Genomic DNA, 26206 nt, shown 5'->3' on the forward strand with positions numbered 1-26206 from the left:
TGAAATTGCTTAGCGCTTTGAGTGTAACGCCACTGAGCTAGGTCATTTAGCGCTTGGTTTAGCGCTCCCATCCTTTGAGCGATGAACGTTTTGCGTGCAGCGAGATTCATTGGCGTCTGGCTGTAAGGGGGGCATCTTTTTGCTGGCTTATGGTAATTTACCTGGCCAGCAGCCTTTGCCTCTGAGCTCTGACCAATTCCAACCTTTTACCTGGTTTACGGTAATTCACCTGGTCAGCAGCTTTTGCTGCTGCACTCTAAAACCAATTTACAAACAGTGGTTTCGAATCGCTACCCCTCCTTCAGTTCTGAGTGGAGGAACTTATAATTAATGATATTAAAACGGACAAGTGGTTTGGATGAGAGAAAAATCAAGTTTTATTACCTAAATAAACTACAATCAAAAGAATAAACTATACCACACGGACACAGTAATTACAGTAAAACTATATAACAGGGGGTTGCAGACGGTGAAAACGAGGGATGAAATGACTACAATGTTATTTAAACAATCCTAGCAATTCCCTTAAATCACCACCCCAAACTCCTGCTAGGTTGCCTTGTTGAGGAGTCAGAACACCCTGCTCACCTGTGGTCCAGCGAAGTAAAGAGAGAGAGATAGCTTCTCAGCAGCTATCTTATATACCTGGTGAGCCCCCTGCCGTTCTGCCTTGCAAGGGCTGTGTGCAAAATTCCCACCCAAAGGTTCCAATACACAAGAGAAAGCTGTGATTGGCTAACTCAGAGTGGTTGGACTGGGTTAATGTGTCGTCCGGAGCTCCCTGGGCTGAAACAAAAGGGAAATACAACTGCTCTATTGTCCAGAATGCTAGGTGATTTAAGCCCATTCAGTTCTTAAACGGTTTCCATTCAAGATCCAAAAGTCTCTTCTGCAGTTTAGATGTATCCACTCGATATACAAACAAATGCTAATAGCATTCAATTGCTTTGTAAACAAAGCATTGTCCTTTGTCTTCGGCCATGTGGTGACAGCCATTTTTATCCCTGGAAATTTAAAAGCACAACGCCCAGGGATTCTTTAATCAAAAAAATTAATCTACAGAACTGTAAATTATTGCAAATTCTTACATGGCGCTAAATCTCAAACTTTTCGGAAGTTAGCGCCCATTCCTGGGCGATAATGAATTTCACTCCCAATAGATCCCTATTCAGGTCATGACCTGGTCAAAATTCATCCCTCAACTAATGCCATCACAAACACAGACTGTCGAGCGACTTATCTCCTCGTTGTTTGTGAGACCTTCCTATGTGCAAATTGCCTGCTTTATTTGTCTACAAAATAACAGTGACTGTAAGTTTTGGCTCTAAAACAATTTAGATATCTGAGGAAGTGAAAGGTAGTATATAAATGCAAGTTCTTTCTCTCCTTGCGTGTGTGTAAAATCCACAAGGGGCTGTGTTTTATCATCAAGAGCGCTGACATTTTCCTGCACATGAGAGGCTAGATCTTGACTTCGTGCCATAGTGTGAAATGGGTCATAGCGAGTCGGCAGCCCATTTTACATCTCTCCCTTTGGAAATAAATATCGGGAAACGTGCATGGGATTAGAATTGGCTCCAATGTCTGGGCTTATATTAAATTTGACTATAGGTTGTTACAAAGTTACAATACAATTACAAATAAAAATAATGTAGATTTCTGTCTGGTATGATTTAGGGGCAGCCTTTTTAAATAGTCTTAGGGGGAAAAATTCAGTATCGCCCCGTTTGGGACGCGATTATCGGCCGTGCGCAAAGTTTAGTGGCTGGCGCTAATTATCGCCTCCAACTGCAAACTTGGCTTTTATCGCCCCCGGAGTTGATTGGAGCGCTAAATCAGCCGCTACACACGTCTCTTGAAGCGCAAAGGCCGAGGAGCGAGGCGCTACCTCAGAGCGCTGGCGAAGCTCATGTGATGTCAGTCAGCAATGGAACACAGACATAATGGCGCTGGCCAGTTCTTAAAGGGAAGGGTTGATCTTGCTCTCCATCCACATCCTGCTCATTGCAGCCTTGAATCTCGGCCTGGAGAGACCTGTACATCAAATCTGCTGGAAAGAACAATGGAGAGGCCCAAGGAAAGAGCTCAGAGTGCAGACCCCACAGTTTCTTCTAAATTTATACAAGGAAGGGCAAATCAAAATGAACCTGCAAAGTGCTGCTCAGTACCCAAAACTCTATCACACAGCGTTGAATCTCTCCAGAAGTCCCTCTCTCTCTCTCTCTCTCTCTCAGAATGCATGGTGCAAAAATGTCACCAACAAAAAAAGGCAGGAAGTGGTCGCCTTTAAATAGTGCTCCCCCAGTCCCTTCCTGACTGCAAAATGCTCCCCTCAACCTGTCGTTGCTAGCGGCAGGCAGTAAGGCAGGGGGCGCCACTCAATATCCGGTCTGGGGTGCTACCGGGGCGTTGTACACTCGACTGATGTCACGATCTGCCGGCACAGGAGATCATGGAAGTAGTGTTTTGCGCTGCCGCAAAATGTCTAATTAATTTCGCGAGCAGCGCAAACATCGCTGCACACAGGCGCTAGTTGCTTTGCGCCCCACTGGCGCCTTCTTAAGGCGCTAACGGGAGGTGCAAACCAACTGAATTTTTCCCCCATAATATATAAGCAATTTTAAAAAAGACTGTAGTTCAGATCCCTTATCCAAGCTTATTTCAGTACAATCTACTAGGTTTTGTAGAGAGGAATAGTTCAAGCTTAAACAATACTGCGTGATGATTTCAGTTTAGGTACGATTGACTGTTGGAATATTCAAAATTCAGGAAGTCTCCAGTAACGTTTCTGGGATATGAAAAAAGCTACTCTATTCAAATCAAGGAAGCTACTTAAAATTTTCAGAGAAGGAATCGATCACTTTGAAACTTCTTAAAGAAAGAAAAATTGGTTTTAATTTCCAGAAACAGTTCAGATTAATTCGATTGCCACAGCAGGAAGAAACTTAAGGGAAAGGAAACGCTATTATTTAAAAGTTATCCACAAAGGGTTAACTTGTAACTTTGAGCTGGGTCTGGGAATGCATAATTTGCATCATCTGTTCTGGTGGGAGCAGAATTTGGGTGGGACCTCATTAAGGCTGGTCTCTGCCCTCTTTTACATTCATTGTACTTGCTGCTGAAAGTGAGGGTGGATGGAAGAAGTGCTCCCTGCTCCCTCTGTGCTGGCACAGGATAATGACAGAATGACCGAATTCCACCATTTGCATCTGTCTTGCCCTAAGTGTAAAGTACAGACTGCATCAATCGGGTGTACTTACCAGGACCAGCTGATCAAGACAGAAGTGGTTTCTTGAAGGAACGCTCATTGGATTGGAACTTTTGGTTATAACTTCTTTATTACTGCTTTGATTTGAATTTTTTCTGTTATAAAGCTATGGACTAGGCAACAGTATAGATTTCCTTCTGTGAATCCCTTTGTTTATAATGTATCTGGATGCTTGCGTCTGCGCTCACTTGGAGGGCGAACTCCAAACCATCGTCAACACCTTCACCGAAGCGTACGAGAGCATGGGCTTCACACTAAACATCCGTAAGACAAAGTACGATAGCAAAATACTGCAGATGTTGGAAATCCGAAATAACAACAGAAAATGCTGCAAAAACTCAGCAGATCAGGCAACATCCGTGGAGAGAAATTTGAGTTGACGTTTCGGGTCGAACCCCCCTTCAAAACTGGAAAGAAAAGAAATTAGATCGAAGGCAGGGCTGCGATCGGACAAAAGAAGTGAAAGAAACAAAAGAGCTAGGCGAGATGGTAATAGACTGAGATTAGGTGTAAAGTGTACTGGCAGGGCAAAAGATAGCTGCCAGGTGTGAGAGAGACAGCACGGTGGCATAGTGGTTAGCACTGTTGCCTCACAGCGCCAGAGACCCGGGTTCGAATCCGGCCTCGGGCGACTGTCTGTGTGGAGTTTGCACATTCTCCCCGTGTTTGCGTGGGTCTTCTCCGGGTGCTCCGGTTTCCTCCCACAGTCCAAAGATGTGCGGGTTAGGTTGATTGGCTATGATAAATTGACCCTTAGTGTTAGGGGGATTAAATGTGTGGGGTTACAGGGATAGGGTGGGACATGTGTTGGTGTAGGGGTTACTGGGATCGGGTGGGATATGTGTCGGTGCAGGCTCGATGGGCTGAAATGACCTCTATCTGCACTGTGGGGTTTCTGTGATTCTGTGATTCTGTGAAACAAAAGGAAAGCGGGGGGGAAAAGTAGTGGAAAAATTACAAGAAAAAATGTGTAATAGGGGCCGAGGTTATGATCTGAAATTGTTGAACTCGATATTGAGTCCGGAAGGCTGCAGAGTGCCTAATCAGAAGATGAGGTGCTGTTCCTCGAGTTTACGTTGAGCTTCCGTGGAACAATACAAGAGGCCAAGGATGGTGAGGTCCGAGTGGGAATGGAGCGGTGAATTAAAATGACAGGCGACCGGAAGCTCGGGGTCACCCTTACGGACTGAACGGAGGTGTTCCGTAAAGCGGTCACCCAATCTGCGTTTGGTCTCCCCAATGTAGAGGAGACCGCATCATGAGCAGCGAATACAGTATACTAGATTGCGGGAAGTACAAGTAAATCGCTGTTTCACCTGGAAGGGGTGTTTGGGGCCCTGGACAGTGGGAAGGGGGGAGGTATAGGGGCAGGTGTTACATCTCCTCCACTTGCACGGGAAGGTGCCAGGCGAAGGGGAAGGGCTGTTTGGGGTGATAGAGGAGTGGTCTAGGGTGTCTTGGAGGGAGCAGTCCCTACGGAATGCTGAAAGGGGAGGGGAGGGGAAGATACGTTTGGTGGTGGGATCACTTTGGAGGTAGCAGAAATGCCGGAGGATGATCCGTTGAATGTGGAGGCTGGTGGGGTGAAAGGTGAAGACAAGGGGAACCCTATCGTGGTTCCAGGAGGGAGGGGCAGGGGTGAGGGCAGAAGTGCGGGAGATGGAACTGACACGGTCGAGAGCAGTGTCAACCACGGTAGAGGGGAATCCTCGGTTGTGGAAAAAGACATGTCTGAAGCACTGGTGTGGAAGGTGGCATCGTCGGAGCAGATACGGCGGAGACGGAGAAACTGGGAGAATGGAATTGAGTCCTTACAGGAAGCGGGGTGAGAGGAAGTGTAGTCCAGGTAGCTGTGGGAGTCAGTGGGCATGTAGTGAATATTGGTCGATAACCTATCCCCAGAGATGGAGACGGAGAAGTCGAGGAAGGGAAGGGAAGAGTCAGAGATGGACCATGTGAAGGTGAGGGAAGGGTGGAAATTGGAGGCAAAGTGAATGAAATTGTCAAGTTCGGGGCGAGAGCAAGAAACGGCACCGATACAGTCATCAATGTATCGGAAAAAGAGGTGAGGGAGGGGACCCGAGTAGGACTGGAACAAAGATTGTTCCACATAGCCCACGAAAAGGCAGGCATAGCTAGGACCCATGCGGGTACCCATGGCAACACCTTTGATTTGGAGGAAATGAGTGGAGTTAAAGGAGAAGTTGTTCAATGTGAGAACAAGTTCAGCCAGGCGGAGGAGGGTGGTGGTGGATGGGGACTGGTCGGGCCTCTGTTCAAGGAAGAAGCAGAGCGCCCTCAGGCCATCCGGGTGGGGGATGGAGGTGTAGATTGTTTGTACGTCCATGGTGAAAAGGAAGCGGTTGGGGCCAGGAAACTGGAAACTGTTAAAGTGGCAGAGGGTGTCCGAAGAGTCGCGGATGTAGGTGGGAAGAGACTGGACACTCCTTTTCCCCCCCCCCACCTTTCCTTTTGTTTCTCTCTCACACCTGGCAGCTATCTCTTGCCCTGCCAGTGCACTTTACACCTAATCTCAGCGTATTACCATCTCGTCTAGCTCTTTTGTTTCTTTCACTTCTTTTGTCCGATCGCAGCCCTGCCTTCGATCTAATTTCTTTTCTTTCCAGTTTTGAAGAAGGGTTCGACCCGAAACATCAACTCAAATTTCTCTCCACGGATGTTGCCTGACCTGCTGAGTTTTTCCAGCATTTTCTGTTGTTATCCGTAAGACAAAGGTCCTCTACCAACCTGCCCCCGCCACATAGTACAGCCCCCCATTATCAAAATCCACGACAAGGCCTTGGACAACGTGAACAACTTTCCATACCTCGGGAGCCTACTGTCAACAAGGGCAGACGTCGACGACGAAGATTAACACCGCCTTCAGTGTGCCAGTGCAGCCTTCGGTCACCTGAGGAAGGGAGTGTTTGAAGACCAGGATCTCAAACCCGGCACTAAACTCATGGTCTACAGAGCAGCAGTGATACCCGCCCTGCTGTATGCCTCAGAGACGTGGACCCTGTACAGCAGGCACCTTAAAGCACGGGAGAGGTACCACTAACGCTGCCTCCGCAAGATCCTGCAAATCCATTGGCAGGATAGGCGCACCAACGTCAGTGTTCTTGCTCAGGCCAACATCCCCAGCATCGAAGCTTTAACCACACTCAATCAGCTCCGATGGACGGGTCTCATTGCCCGCATGCCCGATACGAGACTCCCAAAACAAGCGCTCTACTCGGAGCTCCGGCACGGCAAGAGAGCCCCAGGTGGGCAGAGGAAACACTTCAAGGACACCCTCAAAGCCTCCTTCAAAAAGTGTAACATCCCCATCAGCACCTGGGAATCCCTGACCCAAGACCACACAAAGTGGAGGAGAAGCATCTGGGAAGGCGCCGAACACCTCGAGTCTCTTCGCCGGGAGCAAGCGGAAGCCAAGCGTAGGCAGCGCAAGGAGCGCACGTCAACCCAAGCACCCCACCCAGCCGCCCCTTCAACCACCATCTGCCCCACATGTGACAGAGACTGTAAGTCCCACATTGGACTCATCAGTCACCTGCGAACTCATTTTTAATGTGGAAGCAAGTCATCCTCGGTTCCGAGGGACTGCCTAAGAAGGAGAAGAATGTATCTGGAAGAAGAGTCGGTGGAGGAGGAAGAAGAGGAATGGAATGCTCACCAGAGGAGGCTGAGACCCTCCCACTGGTGCCCAGTAGTTGGATTTTACTAGCTCTGGTGCTCCTTCTGTGCTGCAAGCTTCTTTGGTTCTGTGGTACTGTGAGCTCTGTCTGAGAACGCTGTGTGTCAGCACAGAAGCCTTGGATGAAATATGCTTCCTGCTGTGACCAGACCTGCAGCCCGCCTCCTCCACTTTGACAGAGCCCATAATAGTCAGCGTAGCTCTCAACATTTTCATGATTGGACCATTCCAGGGGGTCGTACAGGGGAACTTTAATCAGTACGCAGGTTAGACCAGCCTACAACAGTAACTGGAGCCTTGTCCACCAAGGCAGACCAGCTTGTTTCATTTGGAATGATTTCCCAGCATCAGAAAGATGGTGCGATCAAATTTTACAGAGTGGCTGACTTTCTCAAGGTGCAAGGGGTTTATAGATAGTACATCTGCCTTTCTGGGCACCATTTATTAATCCTCCTCATCATCTAAATAGAAAGGGTTTCCAGTCACAGTGTGCAGCTGGTATGCAAACAACATCACAGCATCTTGGATCTAGTTAAATTAGAGAGAGGGACAAGGATTGGGATCCTGTATTGATGCCAATCACTTGTCAGGTCACTGGTAGCACTATGCCACACAAAGTTGTGTTCAGAAGGTGGGTGAGAGAACAGGAAGAGGAGAGGTAGAGACCTTACCTCGAGGTTCACCTTCTCCAGTACTGACTGTTGTGTCTGATCCTAAGATGTCAATGGCAGCCTCTTTTGTAGTCTCAGTAGAATGGCAGGATGATCCTTATTGTTAGTTGTCTCCCTCCTGCAAGAAGGGCAGAAATGGGTAAACATGCACCCTGGGCAAAGGCATGCAACTCTTTATTGGCTTCTCCCCTGACTTCAACATTGGTCGTTAATTTTGCTCCGTCCAGCTCCCACCCATTCTACGCTGGGAGACCAAAATCATTCTCCATGGCTCTTACATAGTTTGGGAGTGTGGAATATTAGTTCTCACTTCCAAGGATACCATGAACTTCTTAAAGGGTCACGTTTCTCTTGATTTTCTCCTTTTGAACAACCGACAGGGAACTAGTTACAGTCAAGAATAGAAAAACTACACAAGCATATTGCAGAAAATTCACTGATAATACGAGTGACTTTAATTTCAAAGTTTTGAAATGTCTTAGTAGGAGTGCATGTTGGTGTTTGTGGCAGAACATTGGCATTTCTAGTTTCATTTCATTTAAAATTAGGCCATGATTTCTTTCACCTCTGATGGTTTATCTGACTGTGTAATTACAGTGTTTTGTGTATTTTAGAACTAATTTTTTACACTTTCTTAATAGATTTTACCTGCAATGAAACTTTTGTTTATAAGCCTTGTGAATCGAGGAAGGATGATTATTGTGAGGACAAGTAAGTAATGGTGCACTTTTTTTACACAATTTCAGTTTGATTCTGATTTTTAAATTACATTATGCTTATAGATAATTGATATTAAAATTATTTTCTCCTCACCAGTTTGAGTACAACAAGCAAACAAACTGGCGAGTGGAATTTACCAATTTGCCCTCCTGCCACAGGCCTTTGTGCACCAGAATCACATTTCACCCTGTGCAGTCTGGAGTCACAGCCGGAGTCTTGTGGAACTCCTGAGGAAATTTAAGACCATTCCAATATTTAGTATGCCAAAGATAACATTTAAAATTGATCTTAAACCCAGTTGCTCCTGACTCACGAAGCTGTGCTCTGCAGTTATACAAATTCATAAAAGGACTCACTGCGCCTTGCTCAATTGCTTGCCCAGACAGCATGACTAATGCCCCTCACACTGAACCAGTAGGTCCTATTTGAATGATTAGAGTAAAACTCTTGAAGTTACACTGTAACCCAAGTGCGGCAATCACAGTGCAATACCAATTCTTCCAGGTGGTCCTGTAATGATAACAAATGCAAAAAGTCATGTCAAGCATGCAATATAACTAGGGCATAAGATCAGCAAGTGGTTGGGGGAGAAATTCGGTATCGCCTCGTTTGGGGCGCAATTATCAGCCGGGCGCAAAGTATAGTGCCTGGCGCTAATTATCGCCTCCGACTGCAAACTTGGCTTCTATCGCCCCTGGAGGTGATTGGAGCGCTAAATCAGGCGCCACACACGTCTCTTAAGGCGCTAACGCCAAGGAGCAAGGTGATACCTCAGAACGCTGGTGAAGCTCATGTGATGTCAGTCAGCAATGGAACACAGACACACTGGCACCGGCAAATCTTAAAGGGGAGGGTCGATCTTGCTCTTCAGCCACACCCTGCTCATTGCAGCCTTGAATCTCAGCCTGGAGAGACCTGTACATCAAATTTGCTGGAAAGAACAATGGAGAGACCCAGGGAAAGAGCTCAGAGTGCAGCCCCCATAGTCTCTTCTAAATCGACGCAAGGAAGGTCAAATCAAATTGAACCAGCAAAGTGCTGCTCAGTACCCAAAACTCCTTCACACAATGTTGAATCTCTCCGGAAGTCTCTCTCTCTCTCTCTCTCAGAATGCGTAGTGCAAAAATGTCGCCAACAAAAAAAAGCAGGCAGCGGTCGCCTTTAAATAGCGCTCCCCCAGTCCCTTCCCAACTGTAAAACGTTCCCCTCAACCTGTCGTTGCTAGCGGCAAGCGGCAAGGTAGGGGGCGCCACTCATTATCCGGTCCGGGGCGTTGCACCGCTCGACTGATGTCACGATCTGCGGGCGCAGGAGATTGTGGCGGTAGTGTTTAGCACCGCCACAAAATGTCTGGTCAATTTCGCGAGCGGCGCAAACATTGCTGTGCCCAGGCGCTAGTTGCATTGCGCCCCATTAGCGCCCTCTTAGGTTCCTTTGCACCTCCCGTTAGTGCCCTAATTTCCCCCCCATTATGTTCGAAATAATGGTTGACAAACAAATGTTCATTGCCTTGCACCAGCAATGCAACCCAACTAGGTTTAAGATCGATTTATTTTAATGTGGGGCTAAAAATTCGAGTACGCTGGAAACCTGCCGTTAATGGCACCAGCCAAAGCTAACAGCCGCCTGCTGGGAGAGTGCAAGCAGCACCAGTACTTTGGTGCTGCCTGCTACATAGCATCAGCAGTGTGGAGATTTTGTGGTGTAAAGTGCTCTTTCCAGCGCTAAGTTCAGCTGGAGGCCAAAGGTCGCATCTGTCTCCCGCTTGCAGTGAAGGAGAACGGGGAAGAAAGGAGTGAACCTGTAGGCCATGTACGGAACAGTTGTAATACTTGCTACAACAATATTACCTGCCACCCGATTATGAACTATGTTTGTTGATTTTTTAATACTTCATGAAATGAATGCATCTGCGTTTTCTGCAACACTAATCTTTCCACAATGGTTACTCTTGAAAGTGTTTAAATGTGTAGTAATTGTGCCAGCTTTTAGTGGGTCTTGCATACTCAACACAAAATAAGGATTTCATTAAATAATTGGTTATGGAATTTTGAATAAGTTAATTATAATTCCTTAAAATCTTAAGCAGTTTTGTCCAGATTTGCTAGGGGGTGATGTTCTGGTGATGCTATCATAAAGATAAAAGCGATCTTATCATTGATGATCTTCAAATGTTGCGATGGAGTTCAAGGCAATCTGAGGCTCTTTAGGAATTTGATTTTTTATTTGCTGGGAATCCGCCGAGGGATTTGCAGTTTTGTGCAGCTGTTCAGTTGTGAACTGACAGCTTGTTCCATAAGGTTTCACCCATTGATTTACTGACCCACAAACACTAGGCCTCCCGGAAATCTGCCAGAAAATGCAACCCACCCCCCTGCCCCTCTGATGGGCAAAAAATTGAAGTATAAGGGAAGAACCTTGGCAAAGGAAGCTTTCGAAGTTCCGGCATCCATCTGAGCTGTTTTCCACTTGGCAGATTTTAGACGAGGATGGAGGTTGACAAGTCCTGCCAGTCCTGGCTGTCTTACATTTGACACTTGAAATGTCCTCATGGATGTTAACGCTGCTGAATCGCTTTTAGCTGCTGCACGCACGGGCGTGCTTTAGAGACGGCGGCAAGAGGAGCGGCGATATACAAAATGGACGAGCGGGTATCAACTCAGCAGTGCACGACGATTGATGTCAAGCGCCGACTCATTACAATACATTCAGTGAGCGCAGGCAACGCTGACCTTCCAAAAATGGCAGCCACCACGGGACCTGCCGGCAGCAGGCGAAAGTGCGGTGGCCACCATTTTTTTGCCCCTGAATCGGGCAGTAATGGCCGGCAGTAAGACTGTGATGAAATATTCCATTCATCACTGCCTGTGACTGTGGTCGGCTTCAGTTTCATTTCCCTTCCCCCAGTTCCGTTTCCTCACCATTGTATTGTATATTGGAATGTGTTGTGTGTAGGGCTCTGCCCATACCTGGCCCCTATGTAAGCAAGCTCAGTCTGGCCTCATATCCAGTACTGCAGCCCTCCGGATGGAAGATGCCTCTCTCCACTACGTGTTACCTTCTAAGTTAATAAAAGCCTTGTTTTGTTTCGCTAACATCGAGTCTCGGAATTATTGAGGCACATCAATTTTATTAACTTATTTTTCAACACAATGGATCAACTCCTGAAACCTGAACGTTTGGATTTGGATCAGCATGCTCCGGACGCATCAGCACGCTCCGGACACTGGTTTATGTGTATGGAATTCTTCCTGGACAATTCCGCAGCCGTCAAAGACGCTACGGACGCTGCGAGTATGAAACTCGGAATTCTGCGGAATTGGGTAAGCCACCGGGTTTACCCCCTCATCCAAGACGCCGACACATACCTGCCCGCCTGCGACATCTTAAAGGCGCATTACCAGCAGCCTACGAATGAGGTGTATGCTAGGCATCTGCTCGCTACTCGCGCACAGCGACCTGGGGAATCGGTGGAGGAGTTCCTAGGCACCCTGAAAATGCTTGGCAAAGACTGCAAGTGCCGAGATGTAAAAGCCGCAGTGTACACTGATGAGCTTGTTCGCGATGCCTTTATCACAGGCCTAAGCTCCACTTACATCCGGCAAAGACTGCTGGAAAAAACGGGATTGGACCTGAAACAGGCTGCGGACACCACGCGATCCCTGGATGTGGCCCAGAGAAACTCAGACGCCTACTCTTCAGCCCGCGCCGTCCACGCCGCCACGTGTGCACCAAGGGTGCCGCCATCTTGGAAGGCATCTTCCCCGCCCGGCAGCCCGACACCGTCGGGGCCCCGCTCTCCACCCAGAAGCCCTACGACAGCCGCGACGCGTCGGGGACCCAACTGCTACTTCTGCTGGCAGCCAAAGCACACCAGAAACCTGTGCCCGGCGAAAGGCACCACCTGCTTTAAGTGCGGTAAGAAGGGGCACTTCGGGAAGGTGTGCAGAGGGAACCCCGCCGGAAAACCAACCGCCAGAAAACCCACCACTGCCATCTTGCCCGACCTCGTGGGGTCCGCCATCTTATGAGCAGACAGAGTGGACGCCATCTTGTCTCGATCAGGGCCCTACAGTGGCATCGGTCACAGTGGACCAGACCAGGCCGCACCCGCTATCCAAATCAATGGTGGACATCGAGGTAAACGGGTGCAGGGCTAAATGTTTAATTGACAGTGGAAGCACGGAGAGTTTTATCCACCCTGAACTGGCACAACAACTCTCCCTAAAGGTGGTCCCTACCCAGGGTACCATCTCTATGGCTGATAAAACCCAGACATCGACCATTCTGGGTTACTGCACGGTACAATTGTCCGTTAACGGAACTGTATATGATAATTTTAAAGTATTAATCATGAAGAATCTATGTGCGAGCGTGATCTTGGGCCTGGATTTCCAGTGCAACCACCAAAGCATCACGCTCAAGTACGGTGGGTCCCAGCCGCCCCTCACAGTGTGCGGTCTGGCTACCCTGAAGGTAAAGCCGCCTTCGCTATTCGCGAACCTTACCCCTAACTGCCGGCCAATAGCGACCAAAAGCAGGAGGTACAGCTGGGAGGACAGGCGGTTTATCGCGACCGAGGTAGACAGGCTCCTGAAAGAGCGCATTATTGAACGTAGCAACAGCCCGTGGCGCGCCCAAGTGGTAGTGGTAAGGGGTAGCGAGAAGAAACGGATGGTGATCGACTATAGCCAAACGATCAACAGGTACACCCAACTAGACGCCTACCCGCTACCCCGCATATCAGAAATGGTGAAACAAATCGCCCAATACCGGGTGTTCTCCACCATTGACCTTAAGTCAGCGTACCACCAGCTCCCTATCAGACCAGAGGACCGCCCGTACACCGCCTTCGAGGCGAACGGACGCCTCTACCAATTCCTCAGAGTCCCCTTTGGGGTGACGAATGGGGTCTCGGTCTTCCAGAGGGAGATGGACCGCATGGTCGATGACCACCACTTGCAGGCAACCTTCCCCTACCTCGACAACGTCACCATCTGCGGTCACAACCAGCAGGATCACGACTCGAACCTCGAGAGGTTCCTGGAAACCGCACAAAAACTCAACCTCACCTACAACGAGGACAAGTGCGTTTTCAACACCACGCGCCTCTGCATACTAGGCAGCGTGGTGGAGAATGGGGAAATCAGACCAGACCTCGACCGATTGCGCCCCCTACGGGAGCTGCCCCTGCCCAACACTCCCAAAGCCCTGAAAAGGTGCCTGGGGTTATTTTCTTATTATTCCCAATGGGTCCCCAACTACTCCAACAAAGCCCGCCCCCTCTTGAAAGCATCCTCTTTTCCGCTCTCTGCTGAGGCACACGTTGCCTTCAAAAGCATTAAGCAGGATATTGAGCGGGCCACGCTACAGGCAGTGGACGAGAACACTCCATTTCAAGTGGAAAGTGATGCGTCTGACTTCGCCTTGGCGGCCACCCTCAACCAGGCGGGGCGGCCCATAGCTTTCTTCTCGAGGACCCTCCAAGGGCCCGAGATCAGACACTCCTCCGTGGAAAAGGAGGCCCAAGCCATCGTGGAGGCAGTGCGCCACTGGCGCCACTACCTAGCCGGCAAACGTTTCACCCTACTTACCGACCAGCGGTCGGTAGCGTTTATGTTCAATAATAAACAGAGGGGGAAAATTAAAAATGATAAGATTCTTAGGTGGCGGATCGAGCTCTCCACCTTCGAGTATGACATCATTTACCGGCCAGCGGCCCTTAACGAATCCCCTGACGCCCTCTCACGAGGGACGTGTGCCAGCACCACCGGGGATCGGCTACAGACCCTCCACAACGACCTCTGCCACCCAGGGGTCACACGGCTGTTCCACTTCATAAAGTCCCGTAACTTACCCTACTCGATTGAGGAAGTTCGGTCTCTGACCAGGAACTGCCGCACTTGCGCTGAGTGCAAGCCTTGGTTCTACCGCCCAGATAGAGCCCACTTAATCAAAGCTACACGGCCCTTTGAGCGGCTCAGCTTAGATTTCAAGGGCCCCCTCCCGTCCGTCGACCGCAATGTTTACTTCCTGAACATTGTGGACGAATACTCCCGGTTCCCATTCGCCTTCCCCTGCCGAGACATGACCAGCGCCACGGTCATTAAATGCCTCAACAGCCTGTTCTGCCTGTTCGGTATGCCGAGCTACATCCATACGGATAGGGGGGCGTCCTTCATGAGTGAAGAGCTACGCCAGTACATGCTGTCCAGGGGGATCGCCACGAGCCGTACCACCAGCTACAACCCCCGGGGTAACGGCCAAGTGGAGCGAGAGAACGGGACAGTATGGAAAGCAGTCACTCTAGCTCTAAGGACCAAGGGCCTCCCTATCTCCCGCTGGCAGGAAGTCCTCTCGGATGTGCTCCATTCGATACGGTCGCTATTGTGTACTGCCACTAATGCCACGCCTCATGAATGAATGTTTGTCTTTCCCCGGAAATCCACCTCAGGCGTATCCATGCCGTCATGGCTCTCCACCCCAGGTCCGGTATTCGTGCGAAGGCATGTGAGGGGCCACAAGACGGACCCTCTCATGGAGCCAGTGTACCTACTCCACGCCAACCCCCAATACGCATATGTCCGGCACGCCGACGGAAGGGAGGACACCGTGTCCATAAAAGACGTCGCCCCAGCCGGTAACGACAACAACCACGGCGATAGCAGCGACAACGATCGCAGCAACTCTTACCCACCCACTACTCTTTCGTCACCCCCGGAAGAACATCGACCAACGGCACCCCCACCAACTACCCCTTCAACAACCCTGGCGGCACCCCCGGCAGAGACCCAGGAGGCTACCGGGGACACCCAGCCGACACCCGCGGCACCGCAACAGCCACGTCGGTCGCAGAGGACTATCAAACCCCCGAACAGACTAAATCTATAGAAGGGGTGAATGTGATGAAATATTCCATTCATCACTGCCTGTGACTGTGGTCGGTTTCAGTTTCATTTCCCTTCCCCCAGTTCCGTTTCCTCACCATTGTATTGTATATTGGAATGTGTTGTGTGTAGGGCTCCGCCCATGCCTGGCCCCTATGTAAGTGAGCTCAGTCTGGCCTCATATCCAGTACTGCAGCCCTCCGGATGGAAGATACCTCTCTCCACTACGTGTTACCTTCTAAGTTAATAAAAGCCTTGTTTTGTTTCGCTAACATCGAGTCTCGGAATTATTGAGGCACATCAAAGACCTCGAGTTTTTAGCCTGTTATCTTTAGCACACTAAATATTTTAATGGCCCTGAATTTCTTCAGGATCTCCGCAAGACTCCGGCTGTAACTCCGGGCTGCACAAGGTCCCCACCAGTTCTGAGATCTCCTGATCGGCCTTGTAAGGGCCATAACCTCTGCCACCTTCTAAAAAAATAGATATTTTCTTGAGGTGTCCAGGCCACTCCCCTCAACTGGACCCTTCCAGTAGGGCCCACTTGTACCCATCTGATGGCCGGCATGCATAGTGAGAAGATGACACTGGATGTGTGTCAGACGTGTCTCAGTGAGTAGCACCCTTGCCTCTGAGTCAGAAGGTTGTGGGTTCAAGTCCCACTCCAGAGACTTGAGCGCAAAAATCTAGGCTGACACTTCAGTACAGAGGGAGCGCTGCACTGACGGAGGTGCCGTGTTTCGGATTACACGTTAAACCGAGGCCCCGTCTGCTCTATCAGGTGGACATAAAAGATCCCATGGCACTATTTTGAAGAAGAATAGGGGTGTTATCCCTGGTGTCCTGGACAATATTTATCCCTCAATCAACATCACTAAAACAGATTATCTGGTCATTATCACATTGCTGTTTGTGGGAGCTTGCTGTGCACAAATTGGCTGCCATGTTTCCTACATTACCACAGTGACACTTCAAAAAAAAAAGTACTTCATTGGCTATAAAGCACTTTGGGACGTCCGGTGGTCGTGAAAGGCGCTTTATAAAATGCGAGTGTTTCTTTCTTTTGAAAAGACCATTTAAAAAAAAATCAATTGGTCCCCTTGTACAGGGGGCGAAGGGGGATACACTATGGAGTCTCCTGGTGGCGGGGGGGCGAGGTGGTCAGGGCTTGGGAAACCTCTCCCCCACCCCCCACCTGCCATGGCAGACAGATGCTGGATTTTCCAGCTGCATGGGGCAGGCTGGTGGCAGGAATGTGTTCGTAGTGGCCCTCCCACCGAACACACATCTGCAGGGTTGCTGCTGGAGGATCCCTGCAGGTGAGATTCTGGCATAATCACTGGGATAAGGGTCTACAGGTTTTGGGGGCCATTATCGGCCACTCTTTAAAATACTAACTGTTCATTCATGTTTTCAGTACAGTGAAACAGGGGATGATGAAGTTGACCTCTTTTGAGGAAGGCTGCTTTTGCACAAGTGGACTGAAGCTATCTGAAGACAAGACCACCTGTGTTCATACATGTAAGTTTATTTACCTTAACTCAACAGGAAATCCTCTTGATAGTTTTGTAGTCAATAAAAATAGTAGGTATTAATGATCAGTTTTGAACACTGTCTCATTTAAAATCACAGAACTGATGAAGCTTTTTTTTAAAAAAAAACAGGTTGCCTGGACAGTACAGGAAAACGGAGAGAGGTAAGTGATTCAGAATTTAATATTTTTTAATGCAGAATATATTTGTAAACATAGTTATTTATTAACTGTGGTACACTTGTGATATTAGGGGATAGACAATCTTTCTCTTCACTCCATTGCTCCCACTGGAACAATGATGTTGGGACCTTTGATCAGTTATGGAGGATATATTTGGAAAAGAAAATGGGCTCAAAGCAATTATCTGCCTTTTGCAATCGTGTCATTTTATTACATTTGACCAGTGGTGCCTTCTATTAACTGTAAGATTTTCGTCACCTTCTATTAACTGTAAGATGTTCGACATCTAATATGTTCAATAAATCAAATGCAGCAGTTGCCTTGATTTCTGAAATACAAGTACTTGGCTGAGAGTTGCACATCTCAACCAGACACACCAAACGGTGAAAACAATGCACTAAAATGGCGATTTACTGTACTCCTGCTTAAAGTGTCAATATTGCCCAGATTGGTAACGCTGTTACTGCACAGTTTTGTTGAGAAAGTGCGGCACCTGGTGAAAAGACCTGCAGTAATTTGAAGGCTGGCTTGCAGCAGGTGGGAAGTGCACACGAGTCATAACTCTGGATATTGCTGCTTTAAGACTTTACTTTGATGGCAGCTTCCAGGCTTGTAGGTTTGAGTACAACCAAATAAAGAAACAACCATTTAAATGCAATTACACTTAGTTTTCTACAACAGCTGTAATTTCTACCTGCGAACAAACACAAACCTAAACATGACAGAGGAGAATGTTTGTGTTTCTCCCCAACTTCTGTCGTGACTTCAGCAGAAACCCCAGATAAATTGCGTAAATGGCCATTTATGTCATTTCTCCGGGGCTTTCACTGATCTCCTGCTGGATACCCCTTGCGGAAATTCCAGGCAGGCAATTCTATTCAACCACAGTTGTAACTCTGCTTTACTACTTTGAGGTTAATAATTCCTATTCTTCTGCAATAGTTGCCAATGTTTATTTTACGTGTAACCAGGATATTGGTCGTGAAAATTCACAGCCCTTCCAATATACTCCCTGGAGGAGTCCATCAGAACATTTGGAAGTTAGGCTGGGACTCTGATACAGCAAATACCAGCCTAGTGCAAAAATTCCAGCTGGGCCGGGTAACGGGGTGGAGCCTCAGCCCACCTCTTACAAGGTGTAAGAGAAAGCAGGGCTGGGGCAGAGACTCTGGACATCAGAGTTCCCTTTAGTTGGTGAGACCAGGCATACCAAACGGTGGATGTGAGGCCAAGATCAGGGTCTGGAACCCTGAAAAGGGTGAAGTATTTTTAAAATACTTTTACATGCAGTACTTTTACATACAGGCAAAGACTTTCCAGCCTCTTCAGTGGGCGGGCGTCCAAGATGCACCTCTTGAGTGGCATGAGTGTGGAACTGATGGGATCCATCCCTAACCTCGCAAACCTTGGTAGGGTCAGCAACGGAAGTCCCGCTGGGATGCACTCTCTGAATCTTCAGGACCATTATATTTAACAAGTATATTGAGATTATTTACAGTGTTAATTGTGGAAACTCTACCACTGTCCCCTTAACGCAAGAACTGGTGACACTAAATTGTTTGTTTAATTTGTTTGGGAAACATCAGTTGAATTTACTTATTTTATTACTTTGTATCTTTCATTCCTAGAATGGTGAAAGGTGGATTGATCGCAACAATAACTGTACTTCCTACACATGTTTTAAATCTGAGGTCGTAACACAGAAAAAGACATGCGCCACTCAGCTTACTTGCAAAGAGGTTTGTACAGTACATTGTTTCTATTTACCAGATGTTTCTTCATCATGAGGGATCTTAATCAAGAGCAGAAAAATGGTTGGATGTAAACCATTGTTTAAATAAAATTGCTATAAACATTATTTCTTGATGAATAAACATGATATTTTAGAGCATAAAAATTGCAAAAGAATTTTAAATGCAGAAAATAATCTAGCATGAACAGAGGCACTTTACTTAATTTTTGAACATCTGAAACAAAATATGTACCACAATATTCTGTTTAAATATATAAAACGTTTTAAAAATGTGGGTTATAGAATGCAGGTATTTGTATCACCAACTGTTGCTAAGCCTGGTCAGTATAGTTTGATTATCCATCAGATATCGAAACAGGAAACTGTTACTTTGCTATTGCCTCCATGTCAGGATTAATATTACTGTAGGATGCAGAATTGATTTTTCTGCACAGCTTATGACGATGCAGAACTTGAATCATACATTTCTGCAATTCAGGATAAGATAATAGTATATTTTAGTCGAAAATTTAATAACTGCAAAGTGTTTATGAATATTACTGAAATTATCCATATGGTTTGCAGACTTGTAGTTATTACAGGAGTTGTATCTGCAGGTTATAGTCGCTAGTTGATCTCCTGTGCCAATGCTCACAGACAAACCTCTTTCTCTACCTGTAATTGCCTCCTTGCTTGACCTCTTCTCTAATTTTCTTTTCCCCATCTCCATCTTTCTGTGGCCACCTCCCACCTCCCACATCCATTTTCCTCTTTCTCGGTTTCTATGTGGCTGTCACATATTTTCATTAGCCTGGAATTTATGGTCAGTGGCGAAGCAAAGGCGTCCACTGCTGGCCCCGAAGTAAGCTTTGCACAAAGATCTCACGATCTCTGTGTCGAGAATTTCGGGTTTTCCGACACGTAATTCAAATCAACGCAAGTTAATGGGGTTTCCCAGCGAAGAGTTGCTGTGACCGCAACAAGCTGTCTAAGCAGCCAATCAAAATACAGAATTCTCACAGACAGTGAACCAGGAGAAACGTCATATGCTGACGTCCTCTGTCACTGGCTTTCCCTTAGTTGGCCGGCTAAGCCCGCAGGGTGGGTTTAACAAGGTCAATCAAGGAAAAATAGCGTGTTGGCCGGACATCGTTGGGGGCGGGACTGAAACCTGACAACCAGCAGTCCCGCCCCCAAAGCGCCCCCATTGAGAAACTCCAGCCCGGCATGTCTGAATCCGTACATATTTCTGGGTACAGGTCATTAGCCCCAGTGTTTAGCTAGTGTAGGCCTGTAGTAGCAGTACTGACTGCCAACTGTGCAGCCTTCTGTCTCCTGGCTAGAAACAAAACATTCCCTAGGCACAGAGAGCAAAATCTCCCCCTTTAAATTCTAGAATCCTCTGTGTGTGTTTCTCTTTTTCTTTCTTTTCTGTATGTCACTACTGTTTCCTTCTCTTAAAAAATATATAAAATTGGTGGCTGGGACTTTCAACAATTCAAACAGGCAGCAAAAATAGATGTCATAAAAGTGGTGAAAAGAGAAATACATCAGTGGGGACTCTGATCTGTAGAAACGGGTTACTGAATAACAGTTCTTAAACATGGATGGTAATTTTCCCATGTGTCATAGAATTTATTTTAAATTGAGCACATTGTTTGTGAAGTGGTTTGAGGCATTTCTGAAAGACATGAACAGAATATAAATAGAAGTCTTAATTTCTTCCTTTTTTCAGTCATACATTAACACAATATGATCATCTCTACATTCTTACAGGCACAAAAGTCTTATCGCTATATATTCAAAGAGCATGTACGATATTAACTCTTTACTGTTAATTCTCTTTGTTTAGTCTGAGAGAACATGGGATGAAGATAACTGCTGCTATGAGTGCCCAGGTAACCATTTAATTATGTTACACTCAAATTTATTAATATACTAGTCGATCTCTTGTGGTGTTGCACATGAGTAGTCAAGACCAAACTGCTGCAGTGCATGGTGGGGGAGTCTGTGAGTAGGAAAAGTAGCTCAATGAAGAGGGGTGGGGGTTAGAAAAATATCTCAGCAGGGCTGTTGGAAAAGTACCTCGGGGTGAGGGTTGCCCTGATTTTCCAATAAATAAAGTTTCTGACTTTTCACCAAATGAGGAGGCCTCAAGTTTTTCGAACATTGAAGGGGTTGATATTTTAAAAACATATTCCAATATTTTTGCTTTTAATAGGCACTGATTTTATTTTAGTGAATAGGTCCAGATTTTGCAAACATTGAAGGGATTCCTGTACTTCAATTTTGAAAAGGTCCTGTTTCTTTTTAAAAAAACCAGAGATGGCTGCATTAATTTCAGAACTGGCACCAATTCCTCAGGTTTGTTCCTGACATAAAGTATAATGGTTTAAGGCATTACTGGCATTGATAGCAAACCTCTACACTGAAACTCCTGATTACAGTGTCACCTACAGAAGTAACAAGTATTGCAGATAACTGTGGACACTTTTACAAATGGGCTTTTCCATTGGACCAGATTGACAGTGGGTGTTTCAATGCATTTTGAAATGGACTGTTGTGGTCTACCTACCATTTGTAATATACAAATAAATGGTGATTCTTCCTTAAAGCAATATTGAGTCAGTATTTAAATACTAATGAGATAAGTGCATCACGTGGTGTGGTGCTGATCTATATAGATCAAGAAGGTTCCAGGTTCTGATCTTGGTCTGTGTGGAGCTGACTGATTTCACTCAGTATAATTCAGGGTACAATTGGTTTCAGTGTCCTCTAGGCTAGAGAGGAGGAAAATAAAAGCTCATTGCTGTGACATTCTAGTATATTTTTCCTGTGAGGTTTGTGTCTCAAACAATCTTTGAATAGATGTCCATGACATTTCAAATTGTCATTGAGGAAATTAGAAATGGAATGTTTTGTCTTGTGTGCCAGGGGAGTTATGTCTTTGGAAAATCTCCACCAAGTTAGTTATGTATGAAATATAAACAGAAAAAGCTGGAAACATTCAGCAGATCAAATAGCATCTAGGAGAGAGAAACCGAGTTAAAGTTTCAGGTGGGTGACCTTTCATCAGAGGTTAGTTATGTGTGTCCTCTCTTCCTGATTCCATGCTGGTTATCTCTCTCCAGGTTGTGCACAGCATGGTGGGAGAAGTTGCTGGCCTCATCCAAAAAAACTCTCTAGGGTTTTGGAGATTTATATAGACATCAAAAAAAGAGAAATATCTTGTGCACCCTACTGACTGTCCCAAATAATTCACACAGGCACCATTATCAACGGTCACTAACAATAGGTGTGCAAACCCTTCGTGCTCAACCCATTGCAGTTGGTGCCTCAGGCCACTGTTGCATTTCTCCATTCGAGTGAGCTGAGAATGTGTTCATGTAACCTGGCTACAGCTGATCGGACAACTACCGTCACAAACCACTTGGTGGAGCGCAGCGATGACGTGTAGTGGTTTAGTGTATCAAAGAAATTAAGTTGTAGAAAGACAGGAATGTGAAAGAGTATGAAAACTTAGAAAAAAGTAATAAATAAATAGAGGAATGCATTAGGAAAAAGAATGTAAACAGTAGTCAAAAGGTTAAACTTTATTTAACATCACAGATGAATCATATGACTCACCACCCAAACTCAACATTCTCTGCTGCGTCCAAGGCTCGTGGAGAAGAATTTCAACCCAAGTGTCAATTGGCTATTTAGTCATATTGTGCACCATTAATTTGTTCCTACCTAACATCTGCATTTCCAGTAGGGTTCACTAACTAGCCATCAAAAGCACGAACCCAGTTGATTTTTCCCCTTCCTAGCTCAGATGCACCAAGGCCAGCTGTAGAAGCTCTATCACCACCCTGGTCTCTGTGGCTCAGCACCAATCACTTTGGTTTTGTTACAATTTGATTTTGAGTCTTTTTGATGCTCCAATTGAGCAGATAATTTTCTGTTCCATTTGCTTCTGCAAATCACTTAGTTTGCTTTTCATCTACAGATTTCCCAGTGTGTTGATCTTAAGGATTTCTACAACGTGAAACAGTTTTGAAAATATATTAGCAAATTTGTTGGGGCAAATTGTAATCATGGGGAAGGATTCGTGGACCCCAATTTATTAGAAATTCCAATTTCTAAATCAATGATTATTCAGGGATTACCCATTGCTAGGACCAAATGATTCACTCTCCCCCAGCGAAAGCTTCATACTGGGTGGTGCAGTGAGTGCTAAACTGTGTGATGCACTTAATTAGACATTGAACTCTGTGACCTGGGTTCAGACCCAACCCAGAATGAAGGAAAAAAACCTCCCCCGTCTTCTGACTGTAAAGAAAGAACTTGCATTGATATAGCACCCTTCACGAACGTCCCAAAGTGTTTTACAGCCAATAAAGTACTTTTGACATGTCGTCACTGTTGTAAAGTAGGAAACGCCACAGCCAATTCACGCACAGCAAGGTCCCACAAGCAGCAATGAAATAAATGACCAGATCATTTGTTTTTGGTGTCGGTTGAAAGATAAATGTTGGCCAGGAAACTGGGAGAACTCCCCTGCTCCTCTTCGAATAGTGCCTGAGTTCTTTAATGACTCTAAGGATCCAATCTGAAATGAGTTTGGGCAATCAGCTTTTGAGGGCATGCGCTCATGCCACAAAACCCACCCAAATTCAATACTACTTGACACTAAAGATGCTGGACTGGGAAAGGGATACAATGGAAAATACCATACTTGTGTAGCAAGGAGTGCTTTCTAAACAGGTGTTGAGTGTCATTGTTGGAGCAGAGTATTAGGAGCTTCACTCTGCATCTATCTATCCTATACCTGACCTAGGTGTGCTCGATGTTGACCATTCCCCAGCCCTATCAACTCCTCGAACACACAAAATCACCTTAAAAAGTCACAATGTGGTGAGCTGCAGAGGATCATGTGGAATCTCTGTTTCAAATCACAGAATTAGTAAAGTTCTTTTGAGTGCTTTGTTTTTGTTTTCCCTGGAGGTACTTGGTATTAATAGTTATTATGCAGATACAGGCATTCTGGGAGAACAAAAACTTCGAATATAAGTTAAAATAACTCAGTAGAGATGAATCTGATAAAATCTATGACTACCTTGTGCCTGAACCATCCAAGTTCCTAATAATGCAAATTTAAAAAAAGTTTTCTATATTCAATTGTAGCTGAAGTTTTAAACTGTGTTGTTCATTTTATTAATTCCATTAGGCTGTAAGCAGCTGACCCGTACAGTAAATGTCACAAAAGAAGTGAACGATACAATCTGTTCAGAAGTAATTAGGATGAGCATATGTGCAGGCACTTGTCCTGGGTTAGCTCAGTAAGTATTTTTCCTTTATGTTTTTAATTATGATTTAAATAAGAATAATTAAATATTATCTCATAACGAAGAATATGTATTTACTGAGCTTGGAACTAGAAAAATTGTTTCCGTATTTAGAAATCATTTTTGATTAGATTTTGAGTGAATATAGAATTAAAGACAGCAACGTACAACTAAAAATGGCCATATACAAACCTCAATCAGCCAACTGGTGGCTACAGTAGCAGAGTGTTTGAGACAAGTTGCTGTTAAATGTACATTAGACTTTGTGTAGTTGCTCACTATACTTTTGTTTCTGTTTATATCCCAAATGTTCATTGCCAAGATGTTCATTAATTCTTTCAGTGCCCCTTCCATGCTGACAGCTTCCAAATAACTAACATAACCAAACTGATGCAGTTTACCTATTTTGAGTGTTTGTCGTTCACTCTGCATCTTACCTCTTTTAATATCTCTCTGTATGTAGCTGTAAGTTATTCTAATGTTGTTTGATATCTGATCATATTCTGAATGTGGTAAGATGTTCTCTAACCCAACATAAGTCATTGCACAATTCACGATATGTGAAGCACTTTTAGATATTTCAGACAGAATCGGGCACTGTATAAAGCCAAAGTCTATCTTTGTTGTAACCTGTTGTCAAAACTGTATCATTTTGTCACATTGTTTCTACATTTACACCACTACAACATGCAACCTTTTATTTTCCAGATTTAACACCCAATCAAACACCATGGATCATATTTGTGAATGCTGCCACGAAAAAGAGACTGAAGATAAGAAGGTGAAGCTTAACTGTCTAAACGGAGGAACTGAATGGTACAACTATACTTCCATCATGTCATGTGGCTGCAATGATATTGTCTGTTCTGCAGCGTTTTCGAAAACACCACAATCTGTAACACCTATCTAGATCTTGCAAACTAAAGTTAAATCCAATTTACAATTATCTTTAGAAAGTAATTTCCAATTCATTGCTTTTAGCCAAATATTATACAAAATGTCATTAGAAATAAGTTACTTCTAATTGCTTTTCAAAATGGGATATAATGGAATCTTTGCAACATTTTTACTTTGTTGTATAAACTGTCTACTTTTTCATAATCACAAATGAATATCAATAAATAACTGCAAGCAACTGAACTCTCTAAAGTCAATTATTAGCCATTAGATTTTTTTCATTTCTAAAATGTAGAGGCAATAAATGAACAGCCTATTCACCTTTAGACCCTAAGGGGGAAAAATTCAGTATCGACCATTTTGCGTGCTAACATTTCCTGGGCGCTAACTTTAGCGCCCGGTGCTAATTAGCGCTGGCGACCACGAAATTGAGTTTTAGCGCTCCAAGAGGGTAGTGGAGCACTAAATCAAGCACTCCACTTACTCCTTAGGGTGCTAATGTTGGCGAGCAGGGCGGAGACTTCAGCAGCGCTGCAGACTGGCCCGTGCAGCGCTGCCGCGTTCAAAGGCTCCTTCCCTCCCTTAAAGAGAAGGGCCATCACTGCAGGCTCTGCAATTTAAAAAGTACCTACCTGGACCACCAAGGCAGCCACGAACCCGTGAAAAAACCCAGAGCAGGATAGGTATGTTTTTTTTTACTTACCTCGGGCACCTCGCCTTTAATCATCGCCCCCAAAGTGGCCAGCCGCACGATGCACGCCTCCAGCAGCTGTCAGTGTTTTCGACCGGCGCTGCTGCAGGGGGCAGAAGTCAATTTTGGGTCGGGGCGCTACCAGGGTGATGCGCACGGCGATGACGGCACGATCTCCGGGCGAAGGAGATCGGGGAGCAACGTCTTAGCGCCGCTGCAAAACTCCCTCTGAATATGGTGGGAGTCGATGTCAGTGTCGTGCCCGGTCGCAAAGCCATTTGCGCCCCAATAGCATCCCCCACAGGCGCTAATGGGAGGCGCAAAGGCACCCAATTTCACCCCCATAAACCTCCTTTAAATTAACACCTGTTTTCTGCCAGTTTTGAGGCAGTAAATGGACTGAAATGGGTCTGAAATGTCTACGGCCTAGAAATTCAGTATAGCCACTTTTGGGGCGGTAAAGTCGGGCGGGCGCTGAAGTTTGCGCCCGCCGGAAAGTGGAGGCCACTTCGCCGATATTCAGTAGCTTTGGCCAAGGAGTTCGCTCGAGCGCTAAAACTGGCGTTGCACGCCTATCTTTAGGTGCTAAGCCGGCGGTG

At 46.0% G+C, this 26206-nt stretch overlaps 1 protein-coding gene across 1 annotated transcript in view; it reads left to right on the top strand.

Moving 5' to 3' along the window:
* LOC147105634 (uncharacterized) overlaps positions 1-25148 on the top strand; it is a 163904-nt gene extending 138756 nt beyond the window's left edge. The window contains exons 38-44 of the mRNA XM_086010181.1: positions 8278-8347; positions 16661-16764; positions 16908-16939; positions 18586-18696; positions 20542-20587; positions 23902-24013; positions 24728-25148. Coding sequence (XP_085866307.1) covers positions 8278-8347; positions 16661-16764; positions 16908-16939; positions 18586-18696; positions 20542-20587; positions 23902-24013; positions 24728-24929 — 677 coding nt within the window. The 3' untranslated portion in view covers positions 24930-25148. The remainder of the gene's footprint in view (positions 1-8277; positions 8348-16660; positions 16765-16907; positions 16940-18585; positions 18697-20541; positions 20588-23901; positions 24014-24727) is intronic.
* The last annotated feature ends 1058 nt before the right edge of the window (positions 25149-26206 follow it).

Source organism: Somniosus microcephalus, chromosome 17, assembly GCF_052327205.1.
Source record: "Somniosus microcephalus isolate GS21.2 chromosome 17, FLI_Smic_1.0, whole genome shotgun sequence".
NCBI lineage: Eukaryota > Metazoa > Chordata > Chondrichthyes > Squaliformes > Somniosidae > Somniosus > Somniosus microcephalus.